General features: G+C 42.3%; 1 protein-coding gene across 16 annotated transcripts in view; it reads right to left on the reverse strand.

Annotated features, from left to right (window-relative positions):
- The window catches only part of UTRN (utrophin), a 580,255-nt gene that overhangs the window by 490,432 nt on the left and 63,301 nt on the right, over positions 1–26,522 (reverse strand). For 9 of the 16 annotated variants that reach the window (XM_089333652.1, XM_089333651.1, XM_089333660.1 and 6 more), the window contains exon 1: positions 23,172–24,208. The exons of the other annotated variants lie outside the window; for them this stretch is intronic. In XM_089333652.1, the coding sequence (XP_089189778.1) occupies positions 23,172–23,265 (94 nt within the window). In that variant the 5' untranslated portion in view covers positions 23,266–24,208. Of the gene's footprint in view, positions 1–23,171; positions 24,209–26,522 lie in introns of those variants that run through there. 16 annotated transcript variants of the gene reach the window in all.

A 26,522-nucleotide genomic window follows, 5' to 3' on the forward strand; every position in this document is an offset into this window, starting at 1 on the left:
TCTAAAATCTTCAATATTCTATCATACATAATCTAAATATTATTCAGTAGCAATTGTATCACCTCTACAATGATGACTAAGGGGAGTCAGAGAAAGATCATATCTATAAAATTAAATTCATATCTTTAGAATTAACAAGCAAGAAGTGACAGATCTAAGTGACTTATCTATGTTGTCTTGAAAGTATTTTCCTAATCAATCCTTGACTCAGATATGACCTCTTCATTTTAAGATTTACTTATTTTATTCAAAAGGCAAGTCACAGACAGAGAGGGAAAAAAGAAGTCTTCCATATGCTAATTCACTCTCTAAATGGCCACAATGGCCAGGCCTGAGCCAAGACAAAGCCAGGAACTTGGAACTCCATCTGGGTCTGCCATGCAGAATGTAGAGGCCCAGGTATTTAGGCCATCTTCCATTGCCTGCCCAGGCACATTAGCAGGGAGCTGGATGGGAAGAGGAGCAGCTGAGATGAACCAGTACCCCTATGGGATGCTGGCGTCACAGGAGAAAGCTTAACCTGCCGCACAATGCAGGCCCCAACCCCTTTTTAAAACTGCCAGTAGAAGGGCCCTGTTGTGGGGCAGTAGGGTAATCTATTGCCTTCAACACCCACATGCTACATCAGAGTGCCAGTTAGAGTCCCAGCTGCTCTGGTAATCCAGCTCCCTGCTAACATGCCCAGGAAAGTAGCAGAGGATGGCCCAATTACTTGAGCCCCTGTCACTCATATGGGAGACCCAAATGAGTTCCGGGCTTCAGTCTGGCCCAGCACTGCCCATTGCAGCCTTTTGGAAAATAAACCAGCCGATATGGAAGATCTATTTCTCTCTCTGTCTCTCCCTCTTCCTATCTCTCTCTCCTTCTCTGTAGCCCTGCATTTCAAATAAATAAATAAATTCAAAAAGAAAGTAAAGGTAAAAATTTCTTTGGAAGTGACTTCTCCCACAGGCATACTCTCTTAATTCTCAAGTAAATTAACATGAACTGACTATCTTAACATATCAACATTTACATTCATATAAAAATTACACTGTCTAGGTTATTATGTCAGATAGTATGTGATACACATACAGTCTCTATCAGCTTCCATAACAATCTGAATTTATCAAAAATAAATTTCTTACATAACCAGTCATTGAATCCACAGAAAATCAAGACACAAAAATTGTTGCCTAATCAGTGAGACTCTTCACTTTTCATAAAACGGGAATCATTTAAACTCAACTTTTAGCTTGGCTACTCACTTGAACACTATGTTAGATTTTCTCTTTAAAAATATTCAGCCAAATGACACTGAACAAAAACCACTAAATGAAGTATGCAGCTTGAAAATAGTGTGAAATATGTGGTTTACATGTTTTTGGTACAGCAAACTTTACAGTCTATTCTTTCTGATCCATTCCAGAACGTTAATCCTATGTTACCCCTAAAGTTGAAAGCACTTGGGGCCAGCGCCGCAGCTCACTAGGCTAATCCTCTGCCTTGCGGTGCTGGCACACCGGGTTCTAGTCCCGGTCGTGGCGCCGGAATCTGTCCCGGTCGCCTCTCTTCCAGGCCAGCTCTCTGCTGTGGCCCAGGAGTGCAGTGGAGGATGGCCCAAGTCCTTGGGCCCTGCACCCCATGGGAGACCAGGAGAAGCACCTGGCTCCTGCCATCGGATCAGCGCGGTGCGCTGGCCATTGTGGCCATTGGAGGGTGAACCAACGGCAAAGGAAGACCTTTCTCTCTGTCTCTCTCTCACTGTCCACTCTGCCTGTCAAAAAAAAAAAAAAAAAGCACTGGGCTATTCCTTTCCTTTTCCCCATCATCAAATACAAACCACAATATAATACAAACATAAAAACAAGAAAAGCTCCTTACAACATTATTTTTTAATTGAATATTATGTCAGACAAGCAGGAAGAATTGGAGAATCATCTACCATTCTAAATTCTTTATGCACAGATTGTTTTTTAAACAAGAAGAAATCAAGAGTTATCCACTGTGGCAAGCAAAGTAACATATCTCCTATATCCCCTTCTTCTCCTCCCATAGGAGATGCCCATGTCCTATCACCAACACTATGTAAACGGGGTCGGTGTTGTGGTGCAGTGGGTTAAGCTGCCACTTGCAACACCAGCATGCCATATTGGAGCACAAGTTCAAGTCCTGGCTTCTCTGCTTCCGATCCAGCTCCCTGATAATGCGCATAGGAGGGCAGAAGTTGGCATCCTGCCACCCACAGGAGATCAGGATGGAGTTCCTGACTCCTGGCATTGGCTTGGCCTGGTCCTGCCTGGTGAAGCCATTTAGGGAGTGAACCAGTGAATGGAAGATCTCTCTCTCTCCCTCTCTCCCTCTCTGTGTGTGCATGTGTGTATCTCTCTGTAGCTCTGCCTTTCAAATAAACAAAGTATAGGCTCTGAAGAAAAAGAAAGAGAGGAAGGAAAGAAGGAAGGAAGAAAGATAAGACAGACTCTCAGAACATTTAAAAAAAAATTACAAGTATGTTTGGTTCCACACAGGGAGGGGTGACTGGAGTTTCAGATGGAATTTGGTTGCTATCAACTGCATCAGGAAAAGGGGGTTATCCAAGTGGGCCCAATGTAATCACAAGGGTCCTGACACACCAAAGGGGAAGGCAGGAAAATGTCAGAGTGAGCAAACTGGGAAGGATTAGAGCCATTGCTGATTTTGAAATTGGAAGGTGCCATGAACCAAGGAATATGGATAACTTCTAGAAGCTGGAAACTACAGGGTAATGGGTTCTCCGCTCAAGCTTCCAAGGTAATACAGCCCTGCTTACAGCTTGATTTTAGCACAGTAACACTTGGGTCAGAGTTTGGGCCCTGAAAATTTTAAGACAATAAATTTCTTTTGTTTTAAGGCATGAGATGCATGCTAGTTCAACACAGCCACAGATGAACTAATACAACTACTACTCTGCAGCCCTTCTCAGTCATTCATCCCTTCCTACAGATCACAAACTGGGAAATACAAAATCAGCAGCAAAAACACAAGGCAAGGAGAGCGGAGCTGTAGTATCTCAGCTTCTAGCCCCAGATTAGCACCTGCATGCAAGAGCTACGCAAGAGCAATCCCACATGAACTAGACCAAAAGAAAGGTAATTTAACCCCAATGGTTCCATTCACCCTTCACAGAAAACTCATACAGGAGCAGTGGGAGAAGCAGGTAACCATGAAAGGCAATTTCTGGAGGTATCAGCAGAGCTTGCAATGCAGAAACTGATCCTGTGGCTGTAGCTCCATTAAGAGGGAAGACCCATCATGCAGAAGTTCCTCCCATCGCTGCTACACTCCAAAGAAGAGGATCTCAGCTTCCTGTAGCAGAATCTTCAATACTGAAATCTATGAAGTGAGCCTTGCCACAGCTCAGCTGAATCCTTCCACGGAGCCAAGACATTCCCCAAGCTTCCACCCTCCATGTCTGTGTCTTCAGTATCTTTCCCTGAAGGTACTACAATCACTTCCCACACCATCCACACTCCTGTTTGCATCCTAAACAAAGCTGATGCCGGATTAACCTTCTGATCATGAAAATTCCTCACCTAAAACCTCCAGACTTCACACCATTGCTTTCAAAATCAGCCACACCTATGCATCTCAGGATTAAGTGTCTCCCTAGATGGCACTCAACCTGTTTTCTACAGCTGCCCCTACTGAGGCTCGGCCTCCACCTGGAACATTCTCTGTGCTCCCAGCAGCCTCCATGACAAACGGTCCCCTCCATGAAACCTTGAAACTGGGTTCTTCCTAACTCTAAACCCACCCCCTTTCACTTTCTGAGTTAAGGTACTTAGCTCCTTATTTTAAAATAACTTTCTCTGAAGGGAGGAGAGAACTTCCACTTTGACCATGGCCTTGTCTAAATATGATCAGAGTCGGTGAACTCCGGGGGCTTCCATAGCCTTGGCAACTCATGACAAGAGCCTAGGGTGATTACTGATGCCATAAACAAGAGTGTCAATTTGTTAAGTCAACAACAGGAGTCACTGTGCACTTACTCCTCATGTAGGATCTTCGTCCTTAGTGTGCTGTACATTGAGATTTAATGCTATAACTAGTACTCAAACAGTATTTTTCACTTTATGTTTCTGTGTGGGTGCAAACTGTTGAAATCTTTACTTAATGTATGCTAAACTGATCTTCTGTATATAAAGAGAATCAAAAATGAATCTTGATGTGAATGGAAGGGGAGAGGGAGAGGGAAAGGGGAGGGTTGCGGGTGGGAGGGACGTTATGGGAGGGAAGCCATTGTAATCCATAAGCTGTACTTTGGAAATTTATATTCATTAAATAAAAGTTAAAATAAAATAAAATAAAATAGCCCTCTGTCCTCATCCACAATCACAAATTGAAAATATTCCAATAAAATCCAGATCCAATCACAAGTTGAAAATATTCCAATAAAAAATTTATCTGCACTAAACAGCTGCATTTTTTCTTACTATTCCCCAAACAACAAAGCATAACAATTATGTTACACAGAATTTACTTTGCATTAGGTATCCTACGTAAGCTAGCAATGATTTAAAGTATACAGGAGGGTGGCAAATACTATACTATTTTACATAAGAGACTGGAGTATCCTCCAATTTTGGTATCCCCAGGGTATTGAAACTAATTCCCCATGGAGACAGAGGAATGGCTACATGCTCTTATAATATCTTCTCTTGTATTTTTTTGTTTGTTTGTTTTAAAGCAGGGAAAGATTCTAATGGGAAGAGTGGAGTGAGGATTTGTATCTCCACCCACCTGCAGTTGTTACGCCCACGCTATCAAATTCCTGCCAGCTGACTTAGGGCCTGGAGGCTGTCCTACCAGCAGAGCTTTAAGACCCAGCTGAAAGGAAACAACATTGTGAGGAAAGAGACCCAAGCAGGCCAAGGTAGACCTCAACCCTTTCACACCACAACAGTTCTGGGAAAACCAGGCTCTGTGTGGAAATTTCAAAATGAATCTGTCCTTCTGATTTAAAAGTTACAGCTGCTGGTGGTGGCTCAAGTAGTTGGGTCCCTGCCACCCACACAGGAGACTCAAATGGAATTCCTGGCTCCTGGCTTTGGCCTGGCTTGGCCTGGTTCAGCCTGGCTCTTGTGGGCATTTGAAGGGTGAATCAGCAGATGAGAGTTCTATTGCTCTCTCACACACATACAAATACACATTGTGGCTTTCACTCTTTCTCTCCATTTAAAATAAATAAAATATATTAAAAAATTAAAAGTTACAGCTGCCAGGGCTTGTGGGCATTCACTATTCAAATTGGCATAGCTATAGAAATATTTAATAAGATCTGGGGCAGTTATTCCTTTCTCCAAGTGGAAAAGTAAACATAGATAGAATGTAGGTCCATCTCTTCCTAAATTCTGACTCACAGGCATTGAAAATGTATTGGAAAAAAGATAAGCAAAAAATACTGTTTTGTAAAATACTGTGTTTCATGTACCTTGATCTCTCCATTTTTAAACTCACAGTGTACATCCATCAAGTACTATGCATACCTATTAACTTCTTTTGAAAACATAATAAAATTCAAAATGCTGAGTACTGAGAAACTTGATTTAAAATCATACTTCAAAGAGCAAACCAATGTGGTATAAATCTTGATAAGTGAAATATTAATAAAGTAGATGTACCTACAATGAATTCTCTTCGCAGTTCTTAGTACAACAAACTCACGCTGAACAAATCTGAACAGGCACACAGTAGGTCCTCAATACCCCTTCATTTTAAAGCTGGTGCCAATTGAGCTTCATGGGTCATCTACTGTAAAGGCCAAGCTGACATCAACTTTTACAACATACAACAGCAAGTACTCTCTCTCCTCACTCTCTGCCTTGTGTCTAGAGCTATTCAGGTGTTGATACAGACCTCTGTACCACATGTTGGCCAAGTTTACTTTGAACAGGCAGTTTCTCATGACCTTCAAGTCTCTGTTCAACAATGAAATCATTTGGCTTTATATCCTATCCAGTTATTAATCACAAACAACAAAGGGAGAACTTTCACACGGAAAATGTGAAGCCCATGCTGGCCAACATTCACTCTGGGTCACATTCACTTGCAGCTAAGGCCATGGAAGACCGCGCGGTGACCCCTGCGTTGTAGAAACTACATTCAACATTTTGCTGGAGAGGAAACAACACAGCTGTGTGACTTCATGACAAGCACCACGGAGGTCTGCTGTCTGGAAAGGGTGCAATGGGACAGCAGTGGGGCGCTCAGCAGTGGCACATTTGGCCTGAGGGCTCCCGAATGGGCCTGTCACCTACCCTCCCTGGGGGCACTCTTTCTCTAAGTGCTAGAGGGGAAATTCCTACCGTGGCATGGGACACCCACACTAGGATCTCAGTATTCCCACTCCACCCATATAAGGAAATTCAGCTTTAATATTCCAGCCAAATTTGGCTTTTTAGAAATCAACTCCAGGGGCAGGCGTTGTGGTGTAGCAGGTTAAGCTTCTGCCCGCAACACCAGCATCCCCTGTGAGTGCCCATTCATGTCCCAGCCGTTCCACTTCCCATTCAGCTCTCTGTTAATGCCCTGGGAAAGCAGCAGAGGACGGCCCAAGTGCTTGGGCCCCTACCACCCGTGTGGGACACCTGCAAGAAGCTCCTGGCTCCTGGGCCAGCCCTGGCTGTTGTGGCCATCCCAGGAGTGAACCAGCAGATGGAACATCTCTCTCTCTCTCTCTCTCTCTCTCTCTCTCTCTCTCTCTTTCAAATAAAAGAACAAATCTTTTTTTAAAATGTTTATTTTTAAAAAAAAGAGAGACAGACCCCTTGCTGGCATTGTGGCTCAGCATCCCCATATGAGCACCAGTTCATGTCCGAGTTGCTCCACTTCCAATCCAGCTCTCTGCTAACAGGCTGGGAAAGGCAGCAGAGGATGGCCCAAGTACTTGGGCCCCTGCCACCCAAGTGAGAGACCCAGATGAAGCTCCTGGCACTCAGCTCCTGGCTTCTGCCTGGCTCAGCCCCAGCCATTGTAGCCCATTGGGGGAATGAACCAGTTGAAGAGAAGTCTCTCTGTGTTTCTCCCTCTCTTTCTCTGTGAACTCTCACTTTCAAACAAATAAATGGATAAAAGATATCAATTCCAATGAGTTGGGAATATTTTTGATTAGCAAAGCAAATGTTTATATTTAAAACGATTTATTTTACTCTTTTTCTTCTTTTTTGTTTGTTTCCAGAATGATTTTGATGATGATGATTAATTTAGCCTCTGTTTATATTCTTTAAAGTTGGGCAAGGAAGTGGCAGCAAAATAAAAAATATCCACAGAAATTGACCTGTACATCTGATTAAAAAGGCCCTTCTCTTCATCCAGCCCTTTATAGCTCCCTTTCTGCACATAGAAATAGACCCATCTGGTCTTCCCACAATTCTTGCATGGTTTGAACCCAAACACAGTCATCTAGACTAAGACTGCAATTAAAACTAATAGTGTCCTGGCTGCTGAGCTTAACATTTTTCCCAAGGCATTAAGAAATAGCTCAAAATTAAGGACAAAATTAGGAAAGCAATACTTTTTACCCCTTCCTAACATCAGTCAGTCTCTGTATGGGAAAAGCCACAAACTAAACACCAGTCTTTCTTAAATCCAGCAGACTCCATGGTGAGACGGAAGTGGGCACAAAGTCCTCTTAGGCAGGGAGAACAAATGCCACCCTGCCATGGATTTAACCCCTTTGTGTAATGTGGAGACTCTTTCTTCGGATATCCTGAGCAGCAGCTTCACAAGAATATTTACTTGTCCAAACAGTCTCTTGAATCAGTGAAATTAAACACATCTGCTTCTCATAAAGATGGATCTTCAAAAGATTTCTATCCCACTAGTCTGATCTTCCCTCTTCTTTCACCAATGTACAAAGGAAAAGCTGGCTAAAGCTTAGTTTGGTTCTACCCAAAGCAGACACTGAGACAAGGAATCAAGCATAAGTAGTATTTGTTTTGGAAGAGGACCTGGGAAACACTAGCAGTAAATAAAGAAGAAAAAAAAAGGCCCGACACTGTGGCATAGCAGGTAAAACCGAAGTCTGCGATGCCAGCACCCCATAGGGACACCAGTTCAAGTCCCAGCTGCTCCACTTCCAATCCAGCTCCCTGCTAATGTGCCTGGGAAAACAGCAGAGGATGGCCCAGGTGCTTGGGCCCCTGCACCCATATGAGAGACCTGGATGAAACTCCTGGTTCCTGGCTCCTGGCTTCGGCCCAGTCCAGGCCATTGCAGCCATTTGGGGAGTGAATCAGTAGATGGAATCTCTCGCTCTCTCTCTCTCTCTCTCTCTCCCCCCCCCTTCCTCTCTGTAACTCTGCCTTTCAAAAAAAATTTTGTTTATAAAAAGGACATTGAACATTATAAAAAAAAGAAAATATTATATATGTGAAGTCAATGTGGTAAAATGCTAAAAACTGTTAAATCTTAAAACAAAAAATAATTAAAAAATAACTATTTCAGATTTTTACTCTGTTGGTGATTTTGTCAATACTGATAGAAAATGTACAAATGGTTATTATCTGCATAATTAATGCTTAATTAATCATGATAACCCACTACAGTTTTTTTTATATTAAAGATTTTATTTCTTTATTTGAGAGTTACAGACAGTGAGAAGGAGAGACAGAGAGAAAGTTCTCCCCTCCGTTGGTTCACTCCCCAAATGGCCGCAATGGCCAGAGCTGTGCTGATCAGAAGCCAGGAGCCAGGTGCTTCTTCCTGGTCTCCTACACAAGTGCAGGGGCCCAAACACTTGGGCCATCCTCTACTGCTTTCCCAGGCCACAGCAGAGAGCTAGATTGGAAGAGGAGCAGCTAGGACTAAAACCAGCCCCCATATGGGATGCTGGTGCCACACACAGAGGACTAACCTACTGTGCCATGGCACCGGCCCCAACCCATTACCATTGAATTGTTTTATTGCCAGTCACAAATCACTGATTTTTAAAATTTGAGTTGGAAAAAATTTTGCTTTGCTGGATGTTATTACACATTACAACAAAGAAAGCTATCTGGTAGAATTGCTTTTAAGGAAAAGTCATTATGAGGGAAAAGAAGATACTGAAAAAAAAATTGCTTGGTTTTAAGAGTTGATTCATTTGCACAGGCTTGAACTGCACTGGGATTTCAATCCTGGTCTCCCACACAGGGGCAGTGAGAAGCCATCTACTTTAACCATTGTCACTGTCTCTCAGAGTCTGCATCAGCAGACTGGACGCAAGAGCCAGAGTCAAGACTGCAACTCAGGTTCTCAATGTGGGTCGAGAGCACACTAGCCAATACCTGCCCTTTGAGTGTTCCTTAGCTGTCACTGTGTTCTTCGCCTCATTCCTCTCAGCTGCTTTTACTCCACTACTGCTCTCACCCATGACCTCAGGCCTACTAACAGTAAACAATATAAATTACTTGAAAAAAAGAAGAAAGAAAGGAATTGAGGGTGGAAAGTTGGCCAGTTGAAGGGTGATTAGCACACCAGTTACTGTTGAATCAGAAACCAGCTGGGAAGCCCAGGGTAAATTGCCTTTTTTTTTACAGGCAGAGTAGACAGAGAGAGAGAGAGAGAGAAAGGTCTTCCTTTGTCGCTGGTTCACCCTCCAATGGCCACTGCGGCCAGCGCACTGCGGCTGGCGCACCGCGCTGATCCGATGGCAGGAGCCAGGTACTTCTCCTGGTCTCCCATGGGGTGCAGGGCCCAAGGACTTGGGCCATCCTCCACTGCACTCCCGGGCCACAGCAGAGAGCTGGCCTGGAAGAGGGGCAACCGGGACAGAATCCGGCGCCCCGACCGGGACTAGAACCCTGTGTGCTGGTGCCGCAAGGCAGAGGATTAGCCTAGTGAGCCGCGGCGCCGGCCAATTGCTCATTTCAAAGTGGATCAGCACAGAGGTGAGATGGCTGGAGGGTTTAACCACAGCGGTCCCTGGTTGTGGTCAGCTGGGGTTTGGTGCTTCCTGTCAGCCTGAGCTTTCCCTGCCACAGAATAGCTCCAGGTGAGGGTATTTGGGTTCCTGCAGTTGGAAGTCCCAGCTGGGCAGTGCTGAAGGCTGGGAGTCTGGCTGGGGCACTCACAGCCCCTGCTATGGCTAGGACTGGGATGATTCCAGAAGGAACTCAAACCAGAGGCACCATGTTTGTTCAATGATACATATCACAGAATTCAAAGCAGTCTTCTTCCACTAAAGGATATGACCTTGTATTTAAATTCTGAAAGGTCTCATATTATGAAGCACTGACAATTACTGTGCCTTAATTTGAAACAGTAAAGTACTGTTTGGGAAAGACAAAATAATCTGTAAGGACCTCAATTGATGTTCTGCTTGGATGTTCTTAAAAGGTCAAGCAGAGGTGGGCCTTTGGCATAGTGATTAAGATGTCAGTGCAGACACTTGCGTCCCATATCAGAGTGCCTGGGCTCGATTCCTGGCTCTGCTCCAGATTCCAGCTTCTACGTGCACCCTGAGAGACAACAGGTTCACAGGAAACCTGAATGGAGTTCTTGGCTCTCAACATTGGCCTGGCCCAGGCCCAGCTATTTGGACATCAGGGGAGTAAACCAGCAAATAAGAACTTTGTCACTCTGTCTATTTATCTGTACCTCTCAAATAAATAAATAAAAACCCAAGAAAAGAAATGTGATACAGACTTGTTTCCTGAGTATGACTTCTCAACTTCAAATTTTGGATGGCAGAGCAGCTCAATAAATAAAACTAAAAAGATGTGTGGACAAACAGCATTACTAGAATCTCAAAACTGTGAAAAAAATAAAAAAAAGAGATACCCCCACAACAAAGAATTCTGTGGCAATAGCATTACAGTTTAAAGACTCTGCTTCATTCTACACACTTCTGTAATCCTTCCAATTCTGTGGTATCTGTATTATATCCATCTTATAAATACTTCAATAAAGATAATTTCAATATTATCCATAATGTTGCAAACTAGAAATACCAAAACAAATAGTGAAATAAATTTTAGCATAATACAAAAATGAGAAAATATGAAGCACCAGAAAAAAATTAGAAATATTATATAATTACAATTATTTTAAGTATGAGTTAAGGCTAAATGGAAAAATAACACATGAAAATTATGTTTGTGTTATGTTAGGAGGGAAGAAATAGGAAAGAATATTTTTCTTTTCCAATTATACTATTGTGACTTTTTATTTTTTTATTGTGACTTTTTAAAATACTGAACAATAGAGGAAAGAATACTGGAATTTTTCCACAAGACTGCAAATTTTATGAAATAAAGAATATCTCTAGAGGGGCAGCATTGTGGCACAGAGAATAAAGCCACTTTCTCCAACACGAGCATCTCATATGGGCATGGGTTCAAGGCCCTGCTGCTCTGCTTCCAATCCAGCTCCCTGCTAATGAACATGAGAAAGCAGTGGAGGAAGGTGCTTGGTCCCCTGCACCCACATGGGAAACGTGGAAGACGCTCTGAGCTCCTGGCTTCGGCCTGGCCCAGCCCCTGCATTGTGGCCATCTGGGGAGTGAACCAGCAGATAGAAGATCTCTTTCTCTCTCTTTCCCTGTATAACTCTGCCTTTCAAATAAGTAAATAAATGCTTAAATAAAGAATATCTCCATTTAATAACACAAGAATTAATAGAGTAAGAAGATAGTTGACATAAAGAAGTTAGGAATAAGTTTCAAAGGGACAGCATCAATGTTATTGCTTTAAATTCTGAGATCATAACACTGTTCAGAGTAAACTAGCACTCACATTTTATATTAACTCTGTTTCTTTCTATCTTTTAGTTACCTCACAGTTCACTATCACCTATAGAGAATGGGGAAAAGGAATTAAATTCTTGTAAAGTTATTAATAATAACAGTAACATTAGTGGTTACAACATGGTTGTTACTATTATGAGCAGCATTTATTGAATGCTTCCCACAGGAATTATTAGTTAATCTAATCCCCACAAGGAAGTCAATGCTTTTGCTGTCCCCATTGTTGAACAGAGGTCACAGATACTAAAATTAAGCAAATTGATCAGGTGTTACAGAGCTTGTAACTAGAAGTTCCTGAATTAAAATATAGGCAGCTGATGCCAAAGCCCAGAGGCTTGAATCAACACACTATGGGCATCCCTGGGACCAAGAAGCAGGTAAGGAAACAGCAGACTCTCACCCTTCCCACTAATCCTACAGCAAAGAACTGATACATCTGCTGTCGAAATATAAAACCTGGCCTTTGATATATGCTTACTAACTTGCTGAGTTTATTTAACATCCATTTAACCAACAGGATCTTATTTCAAATAATCATTTTTCAAATGATTATTTTCAAATAATCATTTTTCATAATCAACTAGTATCAGCAAATAAATAATTGCCAGAAACATCTAAATGGATTGAAAAGATTAAAAACCAGGATTGTCAGAGTTTCTTAAGGAAGTTCTAAGATCAAGTATTCTAACACGATGGGATTTTCATCTAATCTTCAAAACTCATAAACTATTCTGTTCTCATGGAGTTGAGGATTTAAAGAAAAAAAAAACCATCCTGTTGATAAGAAAATGGATACCTGTGAACGACTAACAGAAGGATTGTTTCAATAATTTAGGCATCTGTTTCTAAGACACTGAAGAGGATAGGAAGGCTAAGCATAAAACACTGTTTGTAGATATTAAATTGTTAGGCTTCAATGTCTCTGGTCTAGCCTCACCTGCCCAGAGCATACATTATGAAATGAAGTCACTGTGATCTTCCAAGATCCCTGAAGCACAGATTAACTTAACAAATAACAGGGATCAGAAAACTAATAACATATCATCAGGAGGAAATGAGGGGAATTTGGCAAGAACCAAAGTGCAGGCTCCTACTCTCACTGAGCCTGAGCCGTTGTGAGCTGGCCATAGGCAATGGAAGAGATGGAATATCACAAAGGAAGCCGGCAGGTGAGGGAAAGTGAAGAAAGCTAGAAGCTCTCTCCTGGATAGAACTTGCTTTTCTTCCTACCTCGGGGCAGAAGTCCTATCGTCAAAAGTACAGGCTTCCTTTTAGTGGGGTAGTTTAACCATATAAGGAAATCCTAGAGTGGCTAAGCTGTATGTTTTTAAACTTATCACAAATAAATAACTGATATGAAAGAAGATACCAGCGACAAAAATAATAGAAGTTATTTGTGTATCACTTACTAGGGAAGTGACAGCTGTTCTACCTACTTTACATCAGGGATTCTCAACCAGGAGGAATTTTGCTCCTTGGGAGACACTGGCACTGTCTGGAGACATTTTTAGGGTGTTCCAGATAGGAATAGGACTGACACACTTACCAACTGGCATTTCCTCTGGGTATCTGGACTTTGGTCTGATTGGTTGTGGCCCATGCCTTATCACTTGGAAAAGATTTCAAACAATACCTCTGCCTGACTATAGTACAGCAAGTCAGACAAATATTGTGTCTTACAAAACTTGAGATGTCAATAAGCAATTATTTCCATTAAATGGAGCATTTTAGGTATATCAGCCAAATGTTGGCTCCTGAAAATATCTTTCTAGCAGTTAAAAGACACCTGCATCCTATAGCAGAGTGCCTGAGTTCAAAATCTGCCTTTGGCTCCTGACTCCAGCTTCCTGCTAATGCAGACACTGGAAGTAGCAATGATGGCTCAAGTAATTTGGCTCCTGCCACACACAGGGGACCTGAATTGAGTTCCCAATCTTGGCCCAGTTCCACCTGTAACAGGTATTTGGGGTGTGAACTAGCAGATGGAAGACTTCTCTCTCTTTCTCTGCTTCTGCCTCTCTGTAACTCAAACTTTCAAATAAATAAATCAATCTTAAAAATAAAAAAGTAAATAAAAAGAACTTGGTATATGTTATAAATATTGTTTCATTTATAATAATAATAATAACTCTAAGGCTCTTGATTAGTGTTATTAATAAAAACAAATAATAATTATGACAAATCTAATAATGGGAAATGTTAACAGCAGAACTGGTACAGGGTATATAGGAACTCTGTTATCCTCCTTGTAACTTTCCTATAAATTTGAAGTCATCCTAAAGCAAAAGTTTGTTTCAATAAAGGTAAAAACATCCAATGATAGAGTTACAGTAAATTGGGGGGGGGGGGGGCAAGGAAAAAAGAGCTAATTCAGGTATAGCCACATTAAATGTACAATAAAATAAAATAAAGAAATGTGTCATGTGGCTTTTAATCGTGCTGCTGGATTCCAAAGGCTCACCTGCACTGCACACATTTCTGACTGGAATTCAATCTCATTCACTGACCAGCAACAAAGATCTGGGGCAACTAAAATGTGCCAGGAGCTGGGATGGCTTGGAGCTGTTCAAAGACAGTAAGAACAGGCCCTGTCTTCAAGCTGCTGAGGTTGTGAGCCATGCATGATGACCACATGAAGAGACACCACATGAAGAGCCTACAGAGCTAGACCCTGCTCGCAGAAGCACACATCAGTAACATCTGCCAGAAATGCTGTGCCAGAAGAATGCATCTAGGAATTGAACTTGATCTTGGAAGAGAAGCTGTGAGAGTAGACAACAAGGGCATCCAACTCATCTTGAAGGTCAGGCAAGAATTCCTGGGCGAGGTATCCTTGACCCACCATAGGCACAGTAAATAGATCTAACAGAATGAACCAAGAGGACAAACTGCTTCCCGCGGAGAACTGCTCAGCCTCAGCCGCAAGCACTCCCAGGGCGCTTCCTACAGTCACTGAACACTGACTCCAAAGGACCAACCAGCTGGAAACCAGCAGCGCAGATGAGCCCAACTCAGGCCACCCCAGGGCCAGAGAGCAGGGCTTTGTTTTAATCCACACGGGTCCGACAAATTGCAAAAACAGGATTCTGGAGTCTGACTGGATGCTGCAGACCAGAAAACTGCGCTGCCTGCTTTAACTAGCATGGTCATCTCACTGGAGGAGCTTTCTCATATGCTGATTACTTTTCCAGTTTTTGCCTATTGAGTACCAAAAAACGGTTCCCCACAGACCCAGGCTGCTTGGCTTCAAGACTTTTTTTCGTATTGCTCTTCATTTTTTTCATTTCTTCCACAATCATCCTTTCAACAGGCACATCTCATTATTGTCTAAGTATCACATTTTAAAAACACGCACACCCACACCCACTATTTTCTGATTTCCTGGATATAACTAGAAACTGATAACCAAGTGTGAAATAAGCAGACTGACACAAAAGGAGGATCTAAGGTGCTTCACTGATGGGTTTGCACAGTACACTCAGGCAGCAAATGTTCACCCTAAGCTTGTGTACAGTATGCAAAATAAGCCAGTGGGCAAGGGCTGCCAGTGAACAGAATCACTACATTTAAAACCAGATTTAAGGGTCCAGAATTGTGGTACAGTGGGTTAAGGCCCCATCTTCGACACTGGTATCCCAGATGAGCACCGGTTAAAGTCCTGGCTGCTCCACTTCTAATCCAGCTCCCTACTAATGTGCCTGGGAAGACAGCAGAAGAAGGCTCCAGTACTTAGGTTCCTGCCACCACTGTGGGAGACCCGGACTGAGTTCTAGGCTCACAGCTTCAACCTGACCCAGCCCTGGCTGATGCTACCTACCATTTAGGGATTGTGAACCAGCAGTTGGTGGATCTCTCCCCTCTATGTACCCCCAATGCCTCTCTGCCTTTCAAATAAATAAAATAACTTTTTAAAATACTCTCCTTGGGGCTGGCACTGTGGCACAGCAGATTAACACCCCAGCCTGAAGCGCCGGCATCCCATATGGGCACCAGTTTGAGACCAGACTGCTCCACTTCCAATCCAGCTCTCTGCTGTGGCCTGGGAAAGCAGTAGAAGATGGCCCAAGTCCTGGTCCCCTGCACCTGTGTGGGAGACCCAAAAGAAGCTCCTGGCTCCTGGCTTCAGATAGGCACAGCTCCGGCCATTGCAGCCAACTGGGGAGTGAACCATCAGATGGAAGACCTCTCTCTCTCTCTCTCTCTCTCTCTCTCTCTCTCTCTCTGCCTCTTCTCTCTCTATGTAACTCTGACTTTCAAATAAATAAATCTTTTTAAAAAATAAAATAAAATATTCTCCTTATAACAGCAGGAAGAAATTAATAATCAAGAGGTAGATAGATAAGAGCAGTCCAACGGCACATGAAAGGGGAAATTATAACTATTTCTTCAACTCACAAAATATCTACACCTTTCCAGTGCAAGATCTATCACTATGAAATATACTAATATTTTTCATGCACATGAGCAAAGATAAAAAGTGATAATTAAAGAATTCATATGAACAGCAATTAAGTAAAATAATTATTTTCATTTCAAGACTATTTTTCTTCTCTATTCCTAAATTTCCTTTAAAACATTGTCACAACAAAAAAGGGGGCTGGAGGGGCCAGCACTGTGGCATAGCAGGTAAAGCCACCACCTGCGATGCCAGCATCCCATACAGGCGCCAGTTCGAGTCCCGTCTACTCCATTTCCAATCCAGCTCTCTGCCATGGCCTAGGATAGCAGTAGAAGATGGCCCAAGTCCTTGGGCCCCTATACCATGTAGGAGACCTAGAAGAAGCTCCTGGCTCCTGGCTTCAGATTGGCCCAGCTCCAGCCATTGGGGCCATTTGGGGAGTGAGCCAGCAGATGGAAGACCTCTCTCTCTCTCTCTCTCTGCCTCTGTATCTCCACCATTCAAATGAATAAATAAATCTTTATGAAAAAAAAAAGGGAGGGGGGAGTAAGGCTATACTTTCCCTACTGTAACTCTGATTACTCAGAGTTAGATAATACATGTTTATATTAATTAACTACTAACTAAACAGTCCTCGGAGAACTGGCAGATGCCAGATTTCATGGGTGGGCTGGAGTCAGAAACAGAGCAAGTGAAATCTTTGAGGGAAGAAACTCCTGCCAAACACAGTCTAGGAGTAAACACCAGAACAGAGGGATTGCCATGGAATCCAAGAGAAGCCAAAGGCATACAACCCACAAAGTAACAAGAAGACAGGCCAGGCCAAAGCCAGGAGACTAACCCTGACAGCAAGGGGCTGGCTGGGCCAGGAGAAAGGAGTGAGTGCTGCTGTGATGGGAATAGCTGCCTCTTCGAGGGGCGAGCAGGCTGGTGCACAAGGTGTCTCCACAGACAACCCGCAAGGGTCCTGGAACACTTGGTGTGAGGTGCTGATCTCAAAAGTACTGTGCAGCCCCGCCTCCCTGAGCATCTGAATCCACAGCACTCAACAGAAATCTATCACTGCTCTGACAATTCCACCCACTGGGAGAAATCACTGTCTCTGCAGACAAACTAAAGCTTTTTACATACGGCACCCAGAGGCACACGTGGCGCACAGCACAGAATCACAGGGCAGGCGCTGTCCCCTTCCCCTTCAGCTGCCTTGCTTGCTTGCAAACAATAAAAACCTTTCTGAACAAATGAAAGTGACCTTTGAAACCAGCAAAACATGCCGGGCACTCTGCCACAGAGATATCCTCCAAGCATGGCAGGCCACTTGCTATCCCATGGAGCTCTCCATTGCCTGCCGTGTACAGGAGCTATGATTAAATGCGCCCCACCTAGAATCATAGCCTCCACGCTTTGATGCAAAAAATCACTAACAGATCCAGACGGAAGAGTGAGGACAAATTGGTCAATTTTCAGTAACTACTCTCCTATCTTCAATATATTTATTTCTGTATTAACTTGAAAGACTCCACTATCATAAACAGTCACCATCTACTATAATTCTTCCCACAATCTGAACGAGTTATATGCAAATAATTTTACATACATACACCTTTAAAGGCTGACAACAACCCTTTTTCATTTCCAGTTTGCATGTGAGGAAACGGAGGTTCAGGATTTGCATCGCAGCTGGGATTTAATTTTATGTCTAACTCCACAGCCTATTTCTGCTAAGTCTAACATATTCCATAAAATATATGGGGAATGGATCTTCCTATAAATAATTGTGGGTTTAACATCCATATGAAAGTAATTTATCAGTATATGAAAGATGTAATAAAAGAGTGAGGGCACCTAAATAATTACTAGTCTCAGCACAGTTTGGAAGGATGATGACTTCCACATTCACCAAAAGAGACAGACAGAATATAGAATCCAAGTCCACAGTTCAGCTCCCTGTTCCAGAGATCTGGAAATCACGTCTGTCAGCTAGAAGTTAACCATATTAATACTCAAAAGAAATTCAAAGAAGTCACTCAAAGGCTGTCATTTTGTGGGAATTTTGTTGGGAATCTTTGTCTTCAAGTCAGAGATCTGAATAACAAAAGAAAGTGGGCAATGTATAAAATGGCAGAATTCATCCAAAAAGCCATAAACCACATGCAGAGAGATCCACTTCTACAAAAAAGAAACCCAAGTCCAAACAATGATCTACTGCGAGTATTTTCATCTCTCTACCCTTTGTGGACAGCAACTTAGCAGCGAAAACTTATCTTCCCCAGCAGTTACCCAAATGAGCTTACATATGTGAACACAGGTAGTTATTTCAAATAATTTTATAAAATGATATCCCACTAATACAGGCTGGCTTTAATTGCAGCTCAGAAAGGAAAATTATGCTTGTGGGAACTTAGATATAAGCTTTACATTTCATAGTCACGGAAAAAAGGTAGCAAGACAAGCAAAACTAACAATGATTCTGAATACGAGAGGGAATGACAATTTTCTACTTCATACAATTTTCATTTGGCATTGAACTTTTTAAAGAAGATATTAATATTTTTAAAGCTACTTAAAATATTTTACTAAAATTTAGATTTGGGTCCAGATTTGTTTACAGTAAAATGTTCCTTTCATGTGAGAGCAGTTGCATGGGGTGGAGGAATCACTCCAGCCCAGCTCATAGGCCAAGTTTCAATAGCCAGCTTCAGACAGAGTCTGATCTGTGATCTTATCCTCTCCTACACTGAAATTTCACTTCGTACAATGGCAAAGCTGGACTATGACTCATCTTCCTCTGCAAAACAATGAAAGTTCTAGTGCAGTGGGAAAAAACTACTTGAGCTGCCGGTTCACTGACCTGTTCGAATCAAGGTCACAGTATCAGGGCAGGAGTGAGGAGTCACTCTGCCTAAACCATACCTAATTCTCGCACAAGTCCCTTCAGTGGTCCTCCAACCCAATGCTGAATTTGCTAAAGGTTAGCATAGGAAGCACCCGGTGCCCTGCAAGTAGAGGTCAGAGGATCCCCGTGAAAACATGAAACAGATTCAGAACCAGTTTCATGAGCATGGCTTTCAAGTAATGCCAAGGAAAGATACACCAAAAAGATGGTGGGGTACACAGCTTCAGCTTAAGTATATTAAGTACTATAATGAACATAATGTCTGATTTCCTATTCCCAGACTCTAACTAGCAAATGGAGCCCATTTTTAACTGACTACATTTTTATAATGTTTACAGAAGTTATTATTCCTTTTATTTACCTGGAGCAATTATGCAGCCTGCAAAGTGTTTTAAAATGTGCTAAACTGTGAATCCTGACCACAACCCCCTGGGAATTCTACTGGTGGGGTGATGCAATTTCAGGGGTTCAGTGGTTACACAGTCGATGGCAGGGGTGGCTGGGACGTGGGTCTTGCATCCTTGAACATTAACATTGTTCATTTCTCGTTATCTCCTTAAAATTCTTTTGTATCAAATAAGTCACTCTCTCTACCCTTCTTCTCCCAGTTCAACAATTGTTATTCAACAACCTTTGCAAAACATATTCTACCTGGTCTTCCTAACTATCAACTCCTTTTCTCTATAAACATTAAGTATTGAACTGGCTATTTCGGAGACACACTATCAGAGGCATTTAATACAACTGAAAAGGAAATGAGAAAAGGATGGCCACTGTCATTTATTGAGATTTTATCATATGCCAGTGTCTCAACATGCATCTTTGGAATTCAGATCAATACTAGGAGGAAGGAATCTTTAGTATTTAATTTTAATCAATGAGGAAAGTGAGAATAGGGGAAAAATAAGTTTCATGATATCCTAACAACTCCATCATGGACTTAGGAATGAAACAAACCCAGGTCTGCCTTATTCATAAGCTCATGCTATTCTGTGCCAAGTTGCCTTTCACTTGATGTCAGCTCTATATCAATTACTAAATCCTTTTTTATCCTAACATTTGTAATTAGTTTGTAAAATACCTCAATTGTGTGTTTTATCTTTGAAAATGTTTGTAAGTTGTTAGATACATAGTTGCAGTGCAAATAAAACAACAACTTCAACAATAAAAAAAAAAAAAAGAAAGAAAGAAAACACCACAAATCCTGAGATTTTCCCCAACAAACTCACGATTCTTTGATCACCCTGAATTCTGAGCTCCTCCATTCAGCCACACTCCCCTGGTGGAGCAGGTGGCACCTGTTACGTGGCAAAGACCAAACTCCCTCCATTCAGCCACCACCAGTCCTTACCTTGCATTCACCTTCACACACTGTCCCTTTTAGGCTCTCGCTCATCTCTCCCTCGCTTGCCCACACTCTTGCTCTCTCTTCCTGCCTCTTAAATAAACAAATAATTTTAAGTGTGGGGAGAAAAAGGATTAAAAAATTTTTTTTAAAAAGGAACATCTTGGGGCTGGCACTGTGGCACAGCGGGTTAAGGCCCTGGCCTGAAGCACCAGCATCCCATATAGGCGTCAGTTCAAGACCTGGCTGCTCCACTTCTGATCCAGCTCTCTGCTATGGCCTGGGAAAGCAGATGGAAGATCTCTCTCTCTCTCTCTCTCTCTCTCTCTCTGCCTCTCCTCTCTCTGTGTAACTCTTACTTTCAAATAAATAAATAAACCTTTTTAACAAAAAAAAAAAAAAAAAAAAAAGGTAGTATTCCCAACCAGGCCTGTCTCCCCACCACGTTCACAAAGACACTCAACATCTGATGACATTCTTATTCCTAAAGTTGACAGCCTACCCAGCCTGGAGAACTAGGACGTTTGTCTCTTCTGGAGGATCTGCTGAAAGTTCACCCAGATGAGCCGCTTGTTCCCTCATGGCCCAGTCCTAGGGCTTCCTCCCAGATGACAGCCAGTCTCACCCCCCATATCAGCACAAATGGAAACTCTGCCTCCGTCCAGCCCTTCCCCAGGCCTCCTGATGCTCAGAGAAACAGTCATTCATTCCACAGCAGATATGGAACTGTCCTGCCTGCCAGACACACAGGCAGTGTGTGGGGCACAGCAGTGACAAAGCTTCCTTCTCGTCTCTTTCTCAAGGAGCTGTCAGCCCAGAAAGGGACCTGGGAAAGGGACATTCTGCTGGGCCTTTCCACTTGGGCTCAAGCTACAAAGTCAAAGCCTCAGTCTGATTACATCAAGATATCTGAATGTGGGGTGTGGATTCCAGCACTTCCATGACGCTAATGGAGGCCAAGCTTGTGAATCTTTCAACCATCGAGAAAGGAAACGGCTGACCTAGAGTCCCGCCAGCCAACACAATGCAGGAAGGGTGGCAAGACAAGCAGTGCCTCCCAGAAGTGGTTTCCTGAGCTGCAGAAACTTCCAGACATCAAACGTTTAGGCATTAATAGATATCACAGAATGCCTCTAACTACTTTTTCATTTCACATTTTCAAGGATTTGCTGTTTTTTTTTTAACTTGCGCATCCTTCAGATGGAATATTATTAATATTTGTTGAAAATATTATGTTCAACATGAGTTTTAGCATCTTCTCACAAGATCACTAAAGAAGCCTAGACGACAGACACAAGAAAAAAAAAAAATGCTGTTGAATAGCAACCAATGAGAAGAGTCTGGGTGCTCCCAGACTTTGATAATGTGCACAGTGGATTTTCCATTTTCATTAAAATAACATGCCTGGAAATATTTTTTTAGTTTAAAAAAAATGCCTTCTATTTTCTGAAAGCCTTTTGACTGGTCAGAGGGCGGAAAAGAATGCATCTAAATAGACTTGAACTCAACCAACAAGCATTTAAATATATTTAAAGCCGTAGTCTACTCATTTAAAAGACTGCTTCCTATTTTAATATTTGTCTGTATTTTTCTTTTAAATTGTCTCGTGATTTCAACTACTACAGCTGCCCCAGGCCCTTTGACTCAAGACAGTCAAAGACCAGCAGGCTACAGAGACTAGTAAGCCAGGGGAAGAAAGCAGATGAAGTGGGAATCCAGGGAAATCTTTGAAAGGCCACAATGCTGCCGCTGCTGCTCCTACACATGCATAAGGCTTTCACTGAGGTCCCTGAAAAGGGTTTTGATTTTGTGTTGAGACCACACAGTTAAGTAGGAGAGAAAAGCAGTAACTGACGAAGACAGCTGTGGCACACTCAATGATTCCACTTGGCCAAGAAACCAAGCGGTTTACTAAGAAAATATGGGCTGCTCTAGCCGTTTCGGTTTAAATGTGCTCCAACAGTCAGTGCTGACAAGCACTTACCACCTTATGCATCTGCAGCAACAAAGGAAAATACTGAAAAAGGGTGATGCCAACAGAGAGAACATGCTTTAAAAACTCTAATCAGCCCCAAAGTTGCTCCCTAGTGACAACGTGCATGCGAATACATCACTCGGGGAGTTTTCTTTGAAAGCTCAGACAGCAAATACATGCATATCTACAGATAAATGTTAAGTGTGATACAGATATGCGAGCTGATCAGAAAGACAGCTGCCCTGGACATTAACGCCAATGAGACTAAAGCACATGGTTACATCCCTTTATGATGTTCTGAATTTGTATCTCCCCTGGACAAGGCAGCATTAAATACCCCTTCATTTATATTGCCCCCACAAGTCCAGCTCTCCAATTCTCCCTTTCTCACCTCTCAACTGTTCGAAAAAGCAGAATGCTGTTTTTAGCCAACAGAGTAAATAAGCTACAGTATGAGATACGATCTATCCATACTCAACACCATGGAGGAGACTTTTTTTCTACAGGACAGACAACAGTCAACAAAGCACAAGTTGTTTTGGAAAACACAGGGAAGCAAAGCAAAGCAAAGCACATTTGCCACAACAAACTTGGGGTTTCTTGAATTCTTTTTCCAAAGCCAACAGCCCTGGCAAATGATCACCTTGCATGAGAACTATGAAGCCGACAGTATTGGTCTCCACTATCCAGAGTCCACAGCAGACATGGGGTCAGGAAGAACAAGCTGGCTTTGCCCTCACCAGCCAGGCCTGCCTTTAACAAAGTAAGCTGAGAGAAAGAGACTGGCTGGGATGCGGCTGTAGACAAACTTACCTGGGGATGGCTTGCAAGCTTGGAGAGCTATGTCTCTTTTCAAATCAAATCTGCACTTTTTCCAACGAAACGTGGTGGCTGCTGGGCGGCTCATCACCTACATTTGCTAAGATGAGGAGGAAAACGATGCAGAGGAAGCTGACAACAAAAGCAGCCTGCGAACTGCACACTGGGATGTCCTGTTGGGTTTTTTTTTTTTTTTTTTTTTTCGGTGGGTTTTATTTTTCCCATGAGAGGATCTGACAAAACCTAACCCAACCTCCTCTAAATACCAGACAGGAAGTTACACTGTGCAGTCAGTGAAAACTCTTTAGGTTGTCTGTGTGTGTGTGTGTGTGTGTGTGCGTTTCTTTCTTTTTTTTTTTTTTTTTTTTAATCCTATCAACTAAGCGCCTTTGACTGTTTCTGATCTACTGCAGAGAGATTATAACATTTCTTCCTGTTTTGGCAGTGTCAGATGGTAAGGGGCGCTCCACCCACCTCCTGACTCACATTGTGTATAAATGAAGGTGCCTGTCCTGGGTATACAAATGGGCTGAACCCTTTGATTACACATTAACTGTACTTCAAAGAACAAATTGGACTTACTACTTCACTTTAATATAAATATATATATACACACACACACACCTTCGGGAAACAAATTCAATAGGATTTCCTTTTAATTTCTTAGAAATTGCTATTATGGGGAAAAATTAATCACACAGAATTATAAGAGAAGAGGTAACAATTTCAACTCAGATTTCCCAGCCTCTTCTATTTTGGCATTTGAATTGCTCTCTTTTGTTGTCATTTATACACGTTATCCACACACATACACAAAATAGGAAAATCATGATGCATTTTCTCATCTGCTCTCCTAATCCTCTTTCTTTTTGTAATTCTTTTTCTTGCATGCTTTGAAATAAGAACTTTCTACTTTATATTAGCAAAGATTTTCACAGACTATGTATCCTTCCCAGGACACACACAAGTTTGAATTAAGACACCTCTCTTCCTGCTACTAGCTGAGGTATATGAAAGAGAAATAGTCACTACCTGCCCTCCTCCCTCCTACTCAGCTTTGTGCTTCCCCTACACTAGAAGCTGTTTGGCTCTGGCAAAATAGTCAAGCTAAGCCTCAACCTCCATATCTTTAAAATGGGAGTGGTGACCTCACCAGTCTTCCAGTCTTGCTATGAGAAGAGAGACGCTGAAAAGCACAGTGACATAGATTATATCACACACAAACTCCAATTCTGTTTTTATATGTATTTATTTGTTTGAAAGAGTTACAGAGAGAGAGAGATTATCCATCCTCTAATTCACTTCCCAGATGGCCACAATGGCCAGGGCTGGGCCAAGCTAAAGCCAGGAGCCAGGCACTTCATCCAGTGAGGAGGAGGGGCACAAGTACTTGGGCCATCTTCACTGCTTTTCCCAGGCCATTGGCAGGAAACTGGATTGGAAGTAGAGCAACAGGGACAAGACATCGCAGGTGGCACTTTCATCTGCTACACCACGACCCCAAGTATTTTTTTGTAACAGTTTTATTGATAAAAATTTCATAGAGTATACAATTAACCTACCTACAGTGTATAACTCAATGATTATTAGTATGTTCAGAGTTGTGCAACCACCACCACAACTAATTTTATACCAATTCATCACCCAAAAAGCAGTCATTCTCCATTTCTTGTCCCCACCCTGCAGCCCAAGGTAACCACTAAAATCTATTCATAGTCTCTATAGATTTGTCTATCTTGGACATTTCATATAAATGAAATCCTACAATATGTGTTATTTTTGACTTTTTTTTCTCTTTTTTTAAGATTTTATTTATTTATTTGAGAAGTAGAGTTACAGACATAGGGAGAGACAGAAAGAAAAGGTCTTCCGTCCACTAGTTCACTCTCCAAATGGCCGCAACGGCCAGAGCTGAGCCAATCCAAAGCCAGGAGCCTGGAGTTTCTTCAGAGTCTCCCACTTGGGTTCATGGGCCCAAGCACTTGGGCCATGTTCTATAGTTTTCCCAGGCTATAGCAGAGAGCTGGATGGGAAGAACAGCCAGGACATGAACCAGTGCCCATATGGGACGACAGCACCACTGGCAGAGGCTTAGCCTACTACACCACAGTGCTGGATCCTGACTGGTTTTCTTTACTTAACATGCTTTTAAGATTCCATGTTGTATAATGTATCAGTATTGAATTTCTTTCAAAGACTGAATAATTGTGCATTGTGCAGATAAACACATTTTATTTGTTTTTTTCATCAGGTCATGGACGTTTTTGTTGTTTCCACCTGTTATCTATTATGAATACCTTGTTTGCAGCATCTGTGTACAAGATACCTATGAATATGTATGAAGATGTACATTTGCATTTATTTTGGACATATACACATATACAGTAGTAAAATTTCTGGGTCATATGGTAACTCTATGCTTACCATTTTGGTTTGTTGTTGTTGATTGCTTTTATTTTCATCTTATTTGAAAGGCACAGAGAAAGACAAACAGAGAGGAGAGCATCCATCTGCTGGTTCATCCCTAAATACCTACCACAGCTGAGACTAGCACAGACTGAAGCCAGTAGCCCACAGTTCAATCCAGGACTCCCATGTAGGCAGCAAGGACCCAAGTACTTGAGTAACCACCTTCTGCCTCCCAGAGTGCACACTGGCAAGGAGCTAGAGTAGGAGGCAGAGCCAGGACTCCAATCCAGACACAGGGAAATGGGATGCAGGTGTCCCAGGTGGCATCTCAACTGCTGCACCCACCCCTGTGCTTAACCCTTTGAAGCACTGCAACAGCATTCCAAAGTAGCTGTGCCATTTGACACCCCCAACAGCACTGTTTGAGGATTCCAATTTTTCTACATCCTCACCAACACTTGTTTTTATCTGTCACTTTTTATAGCCATCCCAGTGGGTATGAGGTGACATCTCATAATGGTTTAATTCCATTTCCTTGTTAACCCTCAAAGCCAATTTTTATCAGAAGCCCAAAATTGCCTCCATTTCTATAGGCAGGACTAAATACTCAAACTACAGAACAACCACTGAGCCTAGATAAGAACCAATCATAACGGACACTGGTTACAATGCTGAAGCATGACCCTGAGGGTGTCCATCTGTAACAATGGCTATTTTCCAACAGGTATCAACATTTTTACCAGACTAGCTGTAGGGGTTTCTACCAAAATGTTACAAACTCAACATTATGCCAGGTACATACTGCTGCTTCCAGGTTTTATACCCAGAAAGAGCCAGCAAAAGCAGTTAGCCTTTCTTCTTCCTACCAAAGGGTTCTGCTGAAAACTTGAAGGAAGATAAAATTGTAAATGTAAATAGGACATCTCAGTCACCTAC

The sequence above is a fragment of the Oryctolagus cuniculus genome, chromosome 5 (assembly GCF_051225735.1).
Source record: "Oryctolagus cuniculus isolate XC-2025 breed Fujian yellow rabbit chromosome 5, ASM5122573v1, whole genome shotgun sequence".
NCBI lineage: Eukaryota > Metazoa > Chordata > Mammalia > Lagomorpha > Leporidae > Oryctolagus > Oryctolagus cuniculus.